We start from the raw sequence: 17,492 nt of genomic DNA, 5'->3' as shown, positions 1-17,492 counted from the left end.
CCCCCTAGAGCCCTGGGCAAGGGTTTGAAGCTATGCCCTGGAGGCATACATGGTTTTTATGGAATGGATGTTTGTATTAAATTCAAATGGGTCTCATTTGATTTTAAATTGGAAGTTAAAATGCCCTTTTTAAGCGTCAAAGTGATTTGAGAGACCCCCTCCCACGCCCATCATTTTCCATAACAAACATAAATAGTCGATGAAGACCACTCTGCCTTTCCATCACAAACATCAGAAACAAGAAGAACAGTAGGGAATTATTTTCATGAGACAGTGGTATTCTAATTTGAATGAATATTGCGGCCCTATGTCCCAGGGCCGCCCTCAGCAAAACATAAATATTTAAAAGAAAAAGGACTTACAAAAACATAAGATCAATGAAACTAAAATGAAAATTTTATAAAACAGTCCTAGCATCCTTACTTCAGTGAAGTTCAACCAGGACACGTGTCAAAAATTAATATATATTTTAAGGAAAAAATATCAGCAATATGTATATTAAACTGACAATGCACATTCATTTGAATTTTTTTCAGGAAAGATCGAATAAGATGATTTCGGAAACTCAGTTTTTGATTCAGGAATGCAGTTTTTAACTAACGTTTTTTGTTTTATTTTTTCAGTTGACCCGGATGAAATAAGGCGGCTTGGAAAACGTTTTAGAAAACTTGATTTGGACAATTCTGGCTCATTAAGTGTAGATGAATTTATGACTTTGCCCGAGTTGCAACAAAATCCCCTTGTTCAAAGAGTCATCGATATATTTGATAGTGATGGAAATGGAGAGGTGGATTTTAAAGGTTAGTTTTCATTTAACAGGTTTTGATAAATCTGGGACATGTAATACGGCTGTCACAAAGGGGTTGCTTTTTCCTTAAGACTATGGGGAGTCCGTCAAGTTCTGCCTTTGAGATTTGCCATTTTAGTTCTAATGAGAGACACAACTACTCAACTTCAAATTCTATAGGAATCTTTTGATATCCAATCTTTTTCTGAATTAAGTTGTGTTTTCATTTGGCTGACCTTTTCAACAGTTAATTTTCGTAATCAAACACTATTTGAAACTACTGTTTTAAGATATCACCTTTTTTTAGTTCCATTTTCCTATGAAAAATACCAAATAATAATAATAATTATTTTTATTAGCCACTAAAGCCATAAAATGTTACACTGTAGACAACAACGAAAAACAAATGATAAAAAAATTACATTAGTCCAGTTATACACAACAATTCACACAGCTGTATTGAACAAAAAAAATGTGATTCGATATAAGCGGATTACGAAAAGCTGCATACCGTTCCGATGCGGCGAGACTCGGGTTAGCTATCGCATATCTACGGGTAATCCTTCGATTGCGATCCCAAATTGGAATTCTCACTGATAACTTCTCATACTTGTACAAATCATTATGAATCATTTTTTATCCATCTCTATAAAAAGTCTCCAAAACAGCACTAAAGAAAGTACATATAGGATCCCAAACACATTATAAGGGCAGGCCAACACAATACGGTTACAGAAAGCGTTTGCTCTTTTAAACGATCCAGAAGCACCTCTAATCCCAGAACTCTTAGAACTTAGAAATGTTTAAGAAGGGCAGCACGAGTACTTTTCAAATCTGGCGAAATTGGCAAATTTAGATAACGCATAGTAGGCAAAAATTCAGTAACATTATCACCTAGCACTGGACTTTGCGACCGATAATAACTACGATTACCAGAAAATCTGCCTACCTCGCTCTTACTCGCATTGAACTCTAGGACCATAGAAGCATACTGTTCACATAAAATTGTATAGTTTTCTTCAATTTGAGATAACGACTTACTTAAATTTAGAATGTCGTCTGCATATTTAATAATTATAAATCAAGACCACAAAAATAAAACTTGTCATGAGATTCATTTGAGCTGATACATCGCTATTATTATAGAGGGGTGGCGAAGAAACGGCACCCGGACCAAAACCCTTTCTCATCGGAACTATCGCTTGCGAAATAAAGGTTTTATTAACTGAAGGCAACTTCAAGTTAACATAAAGCCGTCAATACATACTACGAAAAGGTACTACTATAGATCTATTTAAACCTCGTTGCCGAGCTGAAACAAGTATTTGTGGGTTTATTGAATCAAACGCCCTTCTCGCATCATGACCTGCAAGGTGTAGTATTTTTCGCACCAATTAAATAAATTTGTAAAGATTGCGTTTACATGACTAAGAAATTTTTTTTAATCCAAATTAGTTATCAGATGCATAACACGCTGAATTTATCTCATCAATTATAAGCAACTCCGCCAGTTTACATAGTTATGAAGAGACGGTTATTTTTCGATGCTAACTACACTTAGATGGCGATTTACCCCTCTCAATGACAGGGGCTATTAAACCGGTACAGAATACATCCGAGCAAGGCCACTGTTAAAAATAATTTTAAGTAGAATTTCGTCAGTGTCTTGGTAGTAGGCCAAAACACTGACCAAACTCAGACTCACATTAAACTTCATGGCTATCATCGAAAGGTGATACCCTCGCGAACTCGTTCGTAAAATATTTAATCCAAACATTTTCATTCAGAGTGGTTTGAGGGGTGTTATGAGGAGCTCTGTGCCTTATAAACTTCCCAGAGTTGGGGTCACTTTACAGGGCCTGGCTATTATCATTGATCACTTATTAGAAAATTCATTTTATGCTGACAAGATCTTCTGAAAGTTTTTTTATTTTTTGTATTTCTGGGAATTCTAACATTAGTTTTTTAATTTTTTTTTCAGAATTTATTCAAGGAGTTTCACAATTTAGTGTGAAGGGAGACAAAGAATCAAAACTACGTTTCGCCTTTAGGATTTATGACATGGACAATGATGGTTTTATTTCCAATGGTGAATTATTCCAGGTAAGATAATATTTAAAAAAAAAGAAAATACATCAGAATACAATTGAATCCTGTGGAATTGATGCCAAAAAATTAGAAACTAGAATTCTAATGAAAACTAATGAATATGAAGTAATACGAGAATCATAATGGTATAATAATATGAAAACTAGTAAATAATGAAAACTGACAATGTAGAACTAAAACCGGAAGATAGCTGTTGGTAGCTAATGGGAGGATCAGGGATGGATACAGAATTAGCGTTTCAGGAAGGGGGTACCAACGGAGCTTGGGCTACCCCATTTGTATTTTTTGCCTCTCTTCATCTGTAAACAGCGGAACCTTGGATCTGCTCCGTCAGCCTAAAGCAAAACGTCAGAAAATAGATGAGAACACAGTTGCATCCTCTAGAATTGACGTGAAAAGTTTTGAACCAGTGATAATTAGTATTAGTGTTATTATTTAGTGAAAACCCGTCTTCATACAAAAAGAAAAATGAACGAGGTATGCAAAAAAATACATTTGCCGCATTAAGGATTTCCCCCCAGCTATTGCAGCTATTAAAGAATAGTGGCAGTAATATTAGTAGTAGGAGCGCATATTGCCTTTTGGTCAATTGATCTTCCACTTTAAGCATACTTTGGGAGTTTCAACTGAATATATAAATCAATTCTTTAGATATGCTATTTTTAAAATCTAATGCGCATGTCGTCTTTTGTTAGTTCGAATTTGCCATCAGTATTCTCTCAAATTTTACCTGCATAGACTTGGCCTTAGTAGTATTAGTATCAGAGTATTTTTGGTGATAGTAGTTGTACTGTTAGTGTTGTATTAGTAGTAGTTGTAAAAGCAACAGAGTATTATGCTTTTTAGGACGAAAGACAATTCAAAAAAAGAAAAAAAAAGAACACGGGTATTTGTAACAAATGTGAGGATGAAGAGCTATGACAGTGTAACTATTGTAGAACGAGTTGTTTCCAAGCGCCGTTTGAAATCTTTTGGTTGTGTTTTCCTTTTTTTATAAACGACTATTGTATGATCTGTTATATGAAGGCCAGATATGGAAAAAGTTCCAAAGGAGCCAGTTGCAGAATTTGGCAGAATTCCAAAATCTGCTATCAAGTTTAAAAATCTGCCACCAAATTCCATTTTCCACTTTTTTTTACCCCACTTTTTCCTTCGCGGATGAAGAATGATGATGAGCTTTGAACAGCATGTCCAAATTGGATATCTCAGTGGGTATTTTGCGAAACGGAAGAGAAGGTGAAGGGGATATTCAATTTATCAGCGTTTGTAAGAACCTTCCAGAAGGGTGAAATGTAGATGATGTGGGGGAGAGCAACAGTGTTGCAAGATAACGGCGATTGAAACGCAGCTTAGAAGAGACTATGGAAGTGTATAAAGCTGATAGATGGCGTTTGATTCGTTCTGGTAGGAGATGGTGTCTGCAAATAGAAAAACTAAAGACTTCGCCTTCTTCAAAGGCATGCAAATCATAATTAGGGACCCTTAGTTTAAAAAAAAGGGTTTAGTATCCCTTCTCTTAACCTGTTCTTTTGGAATGGTATGCTGACGTAGAATAACTAGTGTAAAAGAAAAATAAAAACTCTAATGCCAGGTTTAAAAAATGGACGACATTTGGCTACCTGAATGCACCCACCGAAGTTTAAGAATAAACTCCACCAAACTACTACTACTACTGCTAATAACTCACCGCAGCACTAAGCCGCCTGAAGCCAACACACCTACGCATGCTCGTCCTCCAACCCAATCTATTCAAGACTTCCCTCATTACACCCTCCCAGGAAGTTCCCATTTCCTTTAAATGTTTATTTATGACATCCTCCCACCCCGGATGAGGACGACCTGCTTTCCCTTTAACCCCAGACGGTTGGCCAAAAAGGACAATCTTCGGCAATCTGTCATCCTTCATCCGCAGAACGTGGCCTAGCCATCTCAATCTTTCTTTCATTGTAGCCCTAGAAAGTGGCATTGAACCACATTTTTCATACAACCTACTGTTTGAAATACGGTCAGTCAGCCGGGAGCACATCAATGACCACCACACTTTCATGTCTCCTTATGACCAGAGGGGGAAGACGCCGGCACAGCTGCAAGCTTCAGAGACGACTGGGGACCCGTGTTGGATGCTCTGGTTGCCACCGGAAGTCACAGGAGGTTATAAGCTCAAAGACGTATGGCAAGACACTACTCGTTTTTGTTTATAATGTTAATAGTAGCATAATATTACTGTGCTTGTCTACCTTTTAGCACAGAAACGCACCTAGGGAGGGGGCAGGGGATTCCAAAATTCTTGTGATTTTTTTCTATTTTCTAATAATTACCTCTTGATTTTATATAATTACCTACTTGATTTTGATTAATAATTACCTGACCAGAGGGGGAAGACGCCGGCAGAGCTGCAAGCTTCAGAGACAACTGGGGACTCGGTGTTAGATGCTCTGGTTGCCACCGGAAATCACGGGAGGTTATAAGGTCTAAAGGTGTGTGGCAAGATATTACTTGTTCTTGTTTGTAATGTTAATAGTAGCATAATATTACTGTGCTTGTCTACCTTTTAGCACAGAAACGCACCTAGGCAGGGGGCAGGGGATTCCGAAATTCTTGTGATTTTTTTCTATTTTCTTATAATTACCTCTTGATTTTATATAATTACCTACTTGATTTTGATTAATAATTACCTGACCAGAGGGGGAAGACGCCGGCACAGCTGCAAGCTTCAGAGACAACTGGGGACTCGGTGTTAGATGCTCTGGTTGCCACCGGAAGTCACAGGAGGTTATAAGGTCTAAAGGTGTGTGGCAATATATTACTTGTTCTTGTTTGTAATGTTAATAGTAGCATAATATTACTGTGCTTGTCTACCTTTTAGCACAGAAACGCACCTAGGGAGGGGGAGGGGATTCCAAAATTCTTGTGATTTTTTTCTATTCTCTAATAATTACCTCTTGACTTTTTTTCTATGTGTGTATACATTACAGCTGTATCCGTGCGTTTAGTTGATGTATATTTTCTGTTCGTTTGCTGCTTATGCTGGGTTTCCAAATAATCCAGTGAAGGTGTGCGTGTGATTATTTAGATTTGCATTCAGTCTGAGATTCCTTTTATATCTTGCACACAATTTGCTTGCAAATAATAAATTTAGATTAAATGCTTGGATAAAGTTAAATTTCTCATGGTTAGGTCGGGTTTTCGCAGTCTAATAAATTTTTCTGTGTCAAATCGAAAAATTTCCGATTTTGGTTGCATGCAAAGATTTACAGTGCTTGTTATTGAATTTTGCAAGGATGGAGGAGTGAATTTTGCAATTCAGTCTAATATTCCTACAATTTGCATTTATAGCAAAACCAAATGATAGTTGAAATAAAAGGACAAGTCGAATTAGTGTTTTGTGTCTCTTTTTGTCTTTGGTTGTGCTCATCTGATGTAGATGGATTCATTCGTTTCAGGTGCTCAAAATGATGGTTGGAAATAATTTGAAAGATGCACAACTTCAGCAAATAGTTGATAAGACAATTTTATTTGCAGACAAAGATGAAGACGGAAAAGTGTCTTTTGAGGAATTCTGTGCGGTAAATATTGTTTTTTTTTATAGCTCATCTATAATTTCTATGGAATAACAAGCAATATTTACTTCTATTTTCAATTAGAATGAATCTTGCACGCAAGGAGATACTTATCTGGTGTTTGAGGGGGGGATGGACTAAAGAAAATTTCTAGATCCCAATTTTAAGAAGCTCTTCAGTTTTTCGACAAGCATTTTACCCATTTCTAAGCTGTCAAGGGAAGACTTGGATACACATTCGTAAACCTTTCAGCTGCAAACAATTAAACGGTTCTATGGTGATAAGTTCATTTATTTATAGTGGAAACAAATGCAAAAGTATGGAAATTTTGACCATATATACAGCCATTGTCATCACCAGATATACTGATGACGCTGATGTCAACAGTATATCTGCTGATGACGATAGCTGTATATATTGTCAATATATCCAAACTTCTGTATATATTTTCTCTCTAATAAATGGACGTATCCCCATTGGAACGTTTAATTGTTCTTCATAGAAAGGCAGTGTGGTCTTGGAAAAAATACCTAATTTAAGGTATTACTTCCAAACTATTTTAGCTGCACGGGGGAGAGGGTGCTTGAAATTTTAAGTGGTGATTCAGGCTAAAAAAAACACACATTGCAAACCCAGCCCAACTTCCTCTAAAATGTAGAAAAAAATTGGGAAGCTGTTTTTGGCTTATTCTAGCTTATATTGCATTAAGATTCTTAGTGAGTAGGCTAAATCATTTTTATTTCATTAATTTTCGGAAGGTTAAACTCAGTGAAGTAAGCACAGGGGTGTTATGAGCCCTAGCGTTCGCAAAATATTCAGACTCTTACGAATTTTCCCAATATTTTCCATTAAATTTGGGTATTTTGTAGGATTTCGACTAAATCGTCCTAATACCCATTTCCTCATACCCATTTTTATGTGTATATGCCTAGTATTATGCCAATGGGCATCAAATTCTGACTTTAAAAATTAAAGTTTATATTTCTTGTGAAAGTTTTTGGTCTGTTTCTTTTCTATGGTCCTGTAGCTTAAATATTTCAACGAAAGACGAAAATTTTGCTATCGTTCGATAGCTGAGATAAGTTTTTAGTCTGTTTCTTCTGGATTATATTTTTTGAAATTTGTGTCATATTTTTTTAAAATTCAAAAACACGTTGAAAATTTATCAGAAACACGTTAAAATAGGACCATTTTCCCAATTTTAAGTACTGCATACTCTCCAAGAAAATTTTATGCAATATCGTAGTATAAGCCTTTTTAAGGAGGGGGATTGTTATTCCATGGATCAATGATCTATGGAATAAACATTCCGATTATCATCGATTTGGGGCAAAGTGGAGAGCTGGATGTCCTCTAATTGGATGGTAATAAGTCATAACAAGGGAGTTAAATGGAAATTTCATATATATATATATATATATATATATATATATATATATATATATATATATATATATATATATATATATATATATATTTCGGGAAAATTGTAAATCTGATATATGTTGGCCTAAAGAAACGATTTAGATTGGTCAGAAGTTTGAGAAAATCCGTTAAGAGCCTTAATTTTGGGAAAAAACATGAAATCGCGTAAAAAGTAATAACTGGGAATTGCAATAATATTTGTATATATTTTAACAAGGGATTACAATAGTTAAAAAACACTTAAAAAAGAAAACTAAAAGTTTGAAGCTTAGTAGAAAATCGGCGTTAGAAACAGGTCTTGTTTCAATAATCAAATATCTTTGATAAGATTTAGTATGAAAAGACATTAAATTGCTTAATGAGAAAAAAACTGGTAATTACAAAAATATTTGTATATATTTTAACAGGGGGTTACAACAATTAAAAAACCTTAAAAAAGAAAACCATAAGTTTGAACTTAGTAGACAATACATACATACCATTTTTATTTCATAATCCAAAAACATCATTACCGAATTCCTTTTGTTTTAAGTACATGCAATGTCTTTTTAAGACATGAAAAACGTTGAAAGATTTTTTAATCGCTAAAGTTATTGTGTAAACTGTAAAAATATTTGTGGTGCCCGAGCAATAATTTTAATGTTTTAATTCAAACTTGAAAAAATACCTGAAATTTTATATTAGTTTGTGTTTTTGTCAAATAAAATCATCTCGCTACGTGATTAAAGCTTATAGGTTTGAACGCGCAACCAGTTGCTTCCTACTCAAGACCTCTCTCTTTACGCTAAAATTTTTTATTATAAAATTTTAAAGCAAAGATTATTGTTCTAATTAAACGGCCATTGTGTTTCAAGAATTGTTCTTAAAGAATTAGGACAAAAAGTCAAAACTTTAAATGTCTGGAGGTTACCTCACTCATAAGCAAGAAGCCGAATATAAGAAGAAGATAGTTAAGAAACGTTATCTCCAATTAAGTACTACTGAATCAGTGCGTAGATTTGCCCTGTCAATGGGCGTTTAGGATGCAAATTATGCTTTAATAAATAAAATAGCAGTGAATTCATTTTGAGTAAGCTCCTATTCGCCATCATTGGCTTGTCTTGGCAAGACGGCTTGTGTTTCAGCCACTTTTGTTCTTAAAGCTTTGCGGTCGTCGACAAAATTCTTACTTTCCAGTATTATGCCATCACGGAGTTCCAGTATCTAGGAAAAAAACTACAAACAATACTACTAAAATTTGTAGCAGCACCAAGGCGCCTGAGGACAATTTTATAAATTCGTCTCATCACTAGTAACGACTCTAAAATTCAGAACCAAGAAGTTCTTTATAATTAGGTAGGGTAAATACTAATAGTTATTTGCTTGTTTCTAGTCAGTTAAACAAATTGAAACTAGTGGAAACAGTTCAGCTTTAATTGTTGTTAAACTGAAGGTAATCTAAATAGGATTAAAATGTGTATTAATCTCAATATTAACTTCTTTTTTATTTTTGTAAATACTAACGTTATTTGGGTTGTGTAGAATGCCTCTCGGTCGCAAATTTAACGTTAAAAACTTAAACGGTAAAACTTGACGTTAGGTTAAAATACCTAAGACTTTAAGATCAACCTTAAGGTTGGTTTGACCTGAGGTTCAAAAAATTGTGAAATGCCTGATGTGTAATTCATGAAACTTAACGACGAATGAGTAAAAGTGGGTTTTTTCTTCTTTTTTGTATCCAAATTATGTAGTCTCTAGTGTCATAAAAATGAGTCATTGTAGCATATTAATTTTGAAAAGGAAACAGCTTGAAAAACAGATTTTAGCCTGTTTAGGAATAGATTTGTCAGCAGCATTGAAGTCTTGAATGAGACTGTTTTTTTTTTTTTTTTTTTTTTTTTTTTTTTTTTTTTTTTTTTTTTTTAAGTTGTGTTAGATTTACAGGATCTTATATACAACAGGATCTTTGATCCTGTTGTGTTGCATTCTGTTACAGGATCAAAGAGTGACCTAATTGCCTTTGACAATCTTCCAAATTCCATGGTCAGTGCAGTTTTCAAGTTTTCCCCTTATCTAATTTTCAAAATGTAACTCCTATATCTTGTTTTTTTGGTTTTTTTTTGCGAAAGTTAATGTAAACTAGTTTATTATGCCATGAAACAGAATAAAGGAATTATTTGCTAATTAAACTGATTTGTATCCTAAACAAATGTAATTTATTACCTTTGTAAAGATGGTGCTGAATTTGATTTTTTCTGTGGCTATAATTTTTTTATGTAAGAGAAAGCTTTAAAATGATGTATAATGTCAGTTTCAAACAGTTTGTGTTAACAAACTGTAAGTAAGGAGCGACTCGGCTCAATAGTAACTGAAACTTTAAAAAACGAAGTTTTGGTATCAATAGATGCCTCAAAAGAATCGACTTATTATTCTGATTCCAAAGATATATGAGTCATCAGGTTTGGTGTAATCTATCAAAAGCTACGAGCCTGAGAAGATTTATCTGATTTTGAAAAAAGGAGGGGAACACCCTCTAACAGTCAAGGAATCTTATTGAAAATCACGCCGTCAGATTCAATGTATTAGAGAACGTAGAAGTTTCAAGCTCCTATATACAAAAATATGAAATTTTGTATTTTTTGCCAGAAAAAAGATCACGGATACGTGTTTATATAAATTTTTTATGGGTGATTATATCGAACTAATGGTCCTAGGGAATCAGGAGAGGGGGTATTTAAGCGGACATTAAAATTTTTAGGGCCATTTTTAAGCGGCCAAAAAGATCGGGGGGTAACCAGTCCCCCTCACACGCCCCTTTTCCCCCAAGTCTTCTGATCAAAATTTTGTTACTCATTTTATTCAGCATAGTTGAACGATCCGATAATTATGTCATTATAGGTAACTTGACCCCCATAGGTCGTCGAAATTTGCCCATTGTTTGCGTATGGTATGCGTTATTGGGAAGTATTTATACATTTTTTTTTTTGGGGGGGGGGTAGGGAATTTTGTGCTTGGGTGTGTTTCCAGGGAGGGGAAATTTTACCCTAGGGGGATTTGACAGAATTCTTTTACGAAATTATTTTTATTGGTCGTATGTTTTTTTGCCAACTCAATTTTGTATATGGAGATGTTCAGACGTAGTTCTCTAGGGGAAATTTTCAGCAGAATTAGATTTCTGGGAAAAAATTGCCAAGGGATGGGAGATTTCAGGAGTGAGAGAAAAAACGACTAAAATTTATAGTCTTTTCCAAATCAAAATATGCTAAGGAGAACTCCCTCCTTATTTCCGCAAGAAATTTTATGAAGGGCGAGGGAATTTTCAGCAAAGATGGAATTTTCCGTGGGGGGGGCTACTTTAAGTGGGACGAATTTTCCACGAAGAAGTTTTCCGTGAGGGGAAGGAATTTTTCAAGGAGGGTGAGCCAGATTTACCGGTATTATTTGAAAAACAATGAGAAATTAAATAATAAAAACAAACAAGTTTTTTCAACTGAAAGTAAGGAGCAACATTAAAACTCAAAACGAACAGAAATCATTCCGTATATGAAGGGGTTGCCCCTCCTCAATAAATTGCTCTTTACACAAGTTTGACTGTTTGTTCAACCTTTTTAAGAACGACTACTGCAACACAAGGGCAGTACAACTAAAATAGGAAGTTTTTTTTTTTTAAAGTGCTAAAAACTTTAGCGCGAAGAGCAACGTGTTGAAGAGGGGGTAATCCCTTCATATGCCGAATAATTTCTGTCAGTTTTGAGTTTTAAAGTCGCTCCTGATTTTTTATTGTTAATTCTCTATTGAATTCAGTATACCCATGCTACAATGAGCCAAATTTTACTGCCATATACAGTTTTAGAAGGAACATTCTCTTTCCCAAGGAGCATTCTTTTAACTCCACTTGTATGTTAATTTCATCTTCTCTCTTTCAAGGTGTGGGTCAGTTTTGTTGCATTATAGCAATTTTGGCCCGTTTGTTTGAGTTGCTGAGATCGCAGCTTCTCTCGCTGTTTCTTATGAGAAGCATATGTTTAACCATGGGTTCGCACGGCTTCTTTTATTTTTATTGATGCAAAATGACTCATGCATTACGGGCAGTAGTACATGTTAAAGCGTAAAAGACAAAATTTATATCGCGAGTTTTAAGAACACGTTTTTTAGCAACACAGTCGCCACGTTTCAACACAGTCAGTGAGCCATCATGAAGCATGAGCCTCAGCTAAAAACAGATGAGCTCTGTCTCAACATTCAGAATTTTCAGTTTTGTGCAAAAATAAGCTGTTATGACTCTATTGATTGTCCTTATCGCCTTTTTTCTTGGTTCTAAAGATGGAGAGAAGTTTTGTTTCTTTTAAAACGATACCTTTATGCATATATTTTTTGCATACTGATTTTAAGGGTACAGTAAAAATAAAAACTTCTCAAAAATTTTATTTATATATTTTTTTTAACTTGCCCCAATACTGCTAACTTGAATCCCGATATTTATAATTGCAAGTATATTTTTTTTCAAAACTGAGAACACAACTTTAACAATCTTTTATTTTCTTTTGTATTCTTTAGTCTTACTTACCTGTCCAAGTAAAAGTCCTTATGAAGTAAAAGACAGCGTACATATCTATTTTAACTAGCGTCCGACCGATATGGATTTTTGGGGCTCTAAACCGATATATCGGTATCGCACGGATACAATACCGATATTATTTTTTGATAAATTTCCCTTCGAAAAAAAAACCTTACCTAAGAAAAGCCTCAATAATTCACTTTGGATTCCAAAAATAGACCATTTATAAGATTTGTTTGATTTTCTTTACGTTTTCTGATCAGCAGCTTATGAGCACACTAAAGAAATGATGGATAGTTAGAGAAGTGACAAATAAGAAAAAAAAAAAAATCAAAGAAGCCGGTTTAGTTACATAAACACAAATACGTAAAAATCTGATTGAAAGAAGTGTGAGATATTTATTGAAATCAAATCCAAATCAATATTAAATCCAAATTTCAATAGCGGGACTTTGAATTTTAATCATTCAGATAGATAGATAGCTAGATAAGTGTATTTCAAAAACCCATGGGTTCAAAATAATCAAAGAAGCCGGTTTAGTTACATAAACACAAATACGTAAAAATCTGATTGAAAGAAGTGTGAGATATTTATTGAAATTAATTATTCAAATCCAAATTTCAATAGCGGGACTGAATTTTAATCATTCAGATAGATAGATAAGTGTATTTCAAAAACCCATGGGCCATATACACACAAAAATATAAATAAATAACAATCAAGCAAGGAAATTAAACAACAGTATGAATTACAAACACGCACAAAACAGAATACAACGCGAAAATGCCTAATCTAACAACAAAAGAAATTAGTCATATAAATATCAAAACTTCGCTTTACATTCATATGATATGGTCTCTTGCTAACGAGTACATGCTAGGCATACTGAATACAGGGGTGCAGCTAAAGCTTTAAGTTTGGAGGAGGGATTTAAAGAGTGTGTCGACATAATCGTTCGGTATGCGGACACATAAGCTAAATTTTCGAGGCAAATAAATTAATTTTTCAAGGTGGCACGCGGCGGCAACACCTTGAAACCTCCCCGCCTTACAACACTTCTTCTCCCCCTTATTGTATACGACAAAAAGAAATGCAATCGAATAAAGAGGCTATTAGTAGAATCTATCCATTTTTCTAAGACCAGCTATTTCAACCCAGGGTAATATTGAAAATCTAATAGTAATTGGGCTTCAAAATTAAATAGGTATCTATAAATCCGTGGACTTCGATTAATTTCCCGTTTTCAGTCCTTTTACAGAATTGTCTACTGGTTCTCTTTCCTTCTTTACGGTCCTTCTTTTTTAGGTTGTTGGCAATACAGACGTACACAAGAAAATGGTTGTAGACGTGTGAACGCACCTCAAAAATATATCGATCAAAGATCTCCATTTGTTTTAACCTCTTCAGGAAGATTTAAACAACAAAATATGCATGACTTTAATATCCCAGTTTTTCTCCAAAGTTTTTTGATCTTATTAACTTCTAGATGTGGATTTTGATATATTTCAAATGTTCGTTGTGATTTTCTCCCCCTGCTTAATGAAGAATCGGAGTGATGAATGAGATCATGTGTCTGTGGTTTACGTAAATGTGCAATGTTTTGATAGTCATTAAATCCGACACGGAGAAGTATTACTGATCCATTTTTTGCAATGTCATAGAATTTTAGGATCATGTGACCCATTGGAACAACTGGGTAGTAGATGTAGATAAATATGAGTAAAATCTAACCCTAGGGCTGCCCGTGTTGCAGCCATAAGTGTCGAGTGAAGGCTAAAATTTGGACCGTGAACTTATTAATCAACCCATCTTCCGCACTGGCTTATGGGTTGTCCTAATTGATGAGCAGTTTCGGTCCATTTCTAAGCAAGGTAGGCAAAGCTGCATCCAGAGAGGGGGGTGGGGTGGGGGGTAAACTGCCTCAAAATGTGAAAAACAAATTGTATTTCTGAGTCATTTCACTGGAAACAGTAAAAATAAACTTTTCCTTAAGGGACTCCCCCTTCTTCGAGCCAAACCCCGGACACAGGTCTGAAAGTATGGTTGTAAGTTGTAAGGTTGACTAGATGCTCGGTGTTTCTTCGATTGACAACGGTCTAGTCCTCTCCACAGTTAATTAAACAATCCGTAAGACAAATTTATGGTTAAGAATAATCTGTCTTGATATAAATGTGAGTCACTTTTGTTATATTATTGCATTTGACAATTGTCATGCTTAGATCTCAGATAGAACTTCCAAGAACGGAATGGTTAAATGCGTCAGCTAATCACTTTGGAATTATTATTTATTAAACTTATAATTTAGCTATCTGGTGATGCACTAAGTTAAATAATATTGTTGAGTCAATGGTTTATCAGTAAATTAAAAGGTACCTTTCTTTAATACGTCTTAACCTTACTATATTGTTCTTTAAGACCTCAGAATATTTTGTACCGTTAGTCTTAAGACCTATTGAATTAAACTATATATTTCAGCCTTTATATAGGCTGAATATAGGCTATATATATATACTACATAGTATATGTATACATACTATCAAACAGTCCGTGGTAACGAACTGTAAGCAAGGAGCGACCCAGCTCAATGGTAACCGAAACTAAAAAATGGAATTTTGATGCCAATAAATACATTAAAAGAATTGCATTTTTATGCTGGTTTCAAATATATAAGTTTCATTAAGCATAGTGTTACCCATCAAAAGTTGCCTTATTTTTGTAAAAAAAAAGAAGGGGGAAACACCCTCTAAAAGTCATAGAACCTTAATGAAAATTACACCCTCAGCTGTAGCGTATCAGAGAACCCTACTGTAGAGGTTTCAAGCTCCTATCTGCAATAATGTGGAATTTTGTTGTTTTTTTTGCTAGAAGAAAAGTCACGGATGCGTGCTTATTTGTTGTTTTTCTCCCCCAAGGGTGATCTCATCCTAGCAGTGGTCGTAGAATATCGCGAGAGGACTCATTTGAATGGGAATTAAAGTCAATCCCATCCTGAGTCAAGACCTCGATATGAATCTGGAGGTATGTTTATTTTTTTTCTATTCAGTGGCAAGTTTCACTGGCTTGTTGATGTTTTTTTCGATGAGCAACGAGATAAAACGATAAATGATGTGAAATTTCAAGCTTGGGGCAGTGAAATATTACAGTTTAGACCATTGGCGAATCCAGGGGGGCTCCCCTCCCCGAGGTAGTGGTAGATTTGTGATTGGGACAGATTGTTCTTGTTTTGGGTTGGGACGAGTTATTTTATTTTTTTTTAATTGGTTTTTAATAGTTCAGTTTTAACAAGTTTTTAATTATTGAGACTGTTTCTTTTTGCAAGCAAGTTTGAAACAAGGTTTTAGTTACCCTGTGCGGTCTCTGTTAGATTTTACTAATGACGCATACAGCCAAAAAGTATGCACGGATCCAGAGAGTAGTCACGGGGAGAGTTTTTGGCCGCAACGATTATTGAGCTAATCTGCTTTTTTGACAGGTTTTTAGCCGCAATACAAACTCATGTTTGGAGAGGAAGGTGAAAGAAGCTTTCAGGAATCAGCTTAAATATATAAAAGCTGACTCAGCTTAACAAATTATCCTTAAAATATTGAAGAAAGTATGTTTGAAAAGCAAGCGTTTCTTTGTTTTCTATGTTAATATACTCGGTCCTGTTTGGTATCATATTGATGTAATAAATCATGTGCACAGAAGAATCGCTTGTTAACCGCCTTTTACCATCCCAGTTACTGCTGTGCTGGAGAGCTAAATCAGACTGTTCATTAATCTTTCTGGCGACCTTTTTTAAGCATAGTTTCTTTATCATAGAAAAGAAATACTATGTTTCACTGGCGGGGCTAATGTGGGCCAGTAACCCTGTATTTTTCGTTTTAGTTCACCCCTGTTAATAATAGAGACAACGTAAATTTTACTATCTCTTTTTGCATTAAATCGTATTTCAGTTGCTATGTTAATTATTTGAAATACTGCAGTATAGGTAGAAGTTTAACAGCAAATGAGACCAGGTTATGTGTCATTCAATATCAGTCTTCAATCTTGCTGTATTTACTTACCACTCATATCAGAGACATTCAGGCCATTGTAAATCGCTCATGGCTTCTTGGAGCCTTTAGATGAACGGCCCCAGATCGAAATCATCACGACGCTTTATTTTACAAATAACCATCCAAAAATAATTCAATATAGATTCATCAATGAAGAATGATAATAATCTAAAATAACTGGTCTTACTTGGGGCAATTAGGGTCCTATTTTTCCGTCTGAGGACCCTCATGCACAGATAGCAGATTTTGCCTTGTCCTAGTTCAAGTATACAAAGATAAAAGGATACCAACCCCTCCTCTTCGGAATAGTTTATTAATCCCTTTATTAATAAGCGCAAGACTATTAGAAAACATCACACCCTTCTCTCTTTCTGATCTTAAAGCCATTCCGAACCTGTAACTTGCTATTGCTTCAAAATGAAGGTAGATAAGAAAAAACATGTCCCACTTTTAGCATTGTTAGCACTAGTCACCTTATGGCCCAAAAAAGAAGGATCCATACAACCATTTCTGGCCAGTTAAGACAAGCCACTACCTCAATTAAGACGGGGCTTAAACACCTCCGGGAGCTCATATTTATGCTAGCACTTTATTTTGACATTGGTAATTCATACAATAATATAAGCATCCTTAGCCAATAACTCAACTCATGACTACACTGACGATATGAGGTGTTTTCCACTAACAAACCGGATTTTTAAAACAAAGTTGACGGTTATGGGTGGGACAAAAAAGGTTATATAAACAATAAAATTGCATTGTCATATCACAACATGTGAAACAACGTTGTTTATAAGCCCAATTCACGACTGCAAAATCGACAATCCTTAGACACAATCTTCTATTGAAACTTTGTTATTGAAAGCATAATCTGGGCTATCAGCGGAATGGCAAGTTTACAATCCAGATTGCAATTTTGCAATGCAGTTTGTCAGTGCAAAAGGCCTGTGTTGAAGCTAATAAGCGAAAGTTTACAATATAGAATAAAGGTTAGGTTAGTATGCAGAGAATAGGCTAGTTGGTAAAAAAAATAATAT

The 17,492-nt window shown here is 34.9% G+C and overlaps 1 protein-coding gene across 1 annotated transcript; it reads left to right on the top strand.

The window, feature by feature from the left end:
• Positions 1 to 568: 568 nt before the first annotated feature.
• On the top strand, positions 569 to 14,050 carry LOC136041332 (calcineurin subunit B type 2). Its single transcript, XM_065725962.1, has 4 exons — positions 569 to 800; positions 2,769 to 2,890; positions 6,340 to 6,462; positions 13,724 to 14,050. Exons 1-4 carry the CDS (start codon positions 584 to 586, stop codon positions 13,769 to 13,771), a joined length of 510 nt encoding a protein of 169 aa, XP_065582034.1. The 5' UTR covers positions 569 to 583; the 3' UTR covers positions 13,772 to 14,050.
• The last annotated feature ends 3,442 nt before the right edge of the window (positions 14,051 to 17,492 follow it).

The sequence above is a fragment of the Artemia franciscana genome, unplaced genomic scaffold, assembly GCF_032884065.1.
Source record: "Artemia franciscana unplaced genomic scaffold, ASM3288406v1 PGA_scaffold_151, whole genome shotgun sequence".
NCBI classification, from domain to species: Eukaryota; Metazoa; Arthropoda; class Branchiopoda; order Anostraca; family Artemiidae; genus Artemia; species Artemia franciscana.
This window is presented reverse-complemented; position numbering and strand designations above follow the sequence as displayed.

Excerpts from the sequence above, each read along its gene's own strand:
- LOC136041332 (XM_065725962.1), top strand. The coding sequence starts at position 584 with ATGCAGTTTTTAACTAACGTTTTTTGTTTTATTTTTTCAGTTGACCCG. Across the intron at positions 801-2,768 it reads TGGAGAGGTGGATTTTAAAG|AATTTATTCAAGGAGTTTCA; the intron begins GTTAGTTTTCAT and ends TTTTTTTTTCAG. Across the intron at positions 6,463-13,723 it reads CTTTTGAGGAATTCTGTGCG|GTTGTTGGCAATACAGACGT; the intron begins GTAAATATTGTT and ends CTTCTTTTTTAG.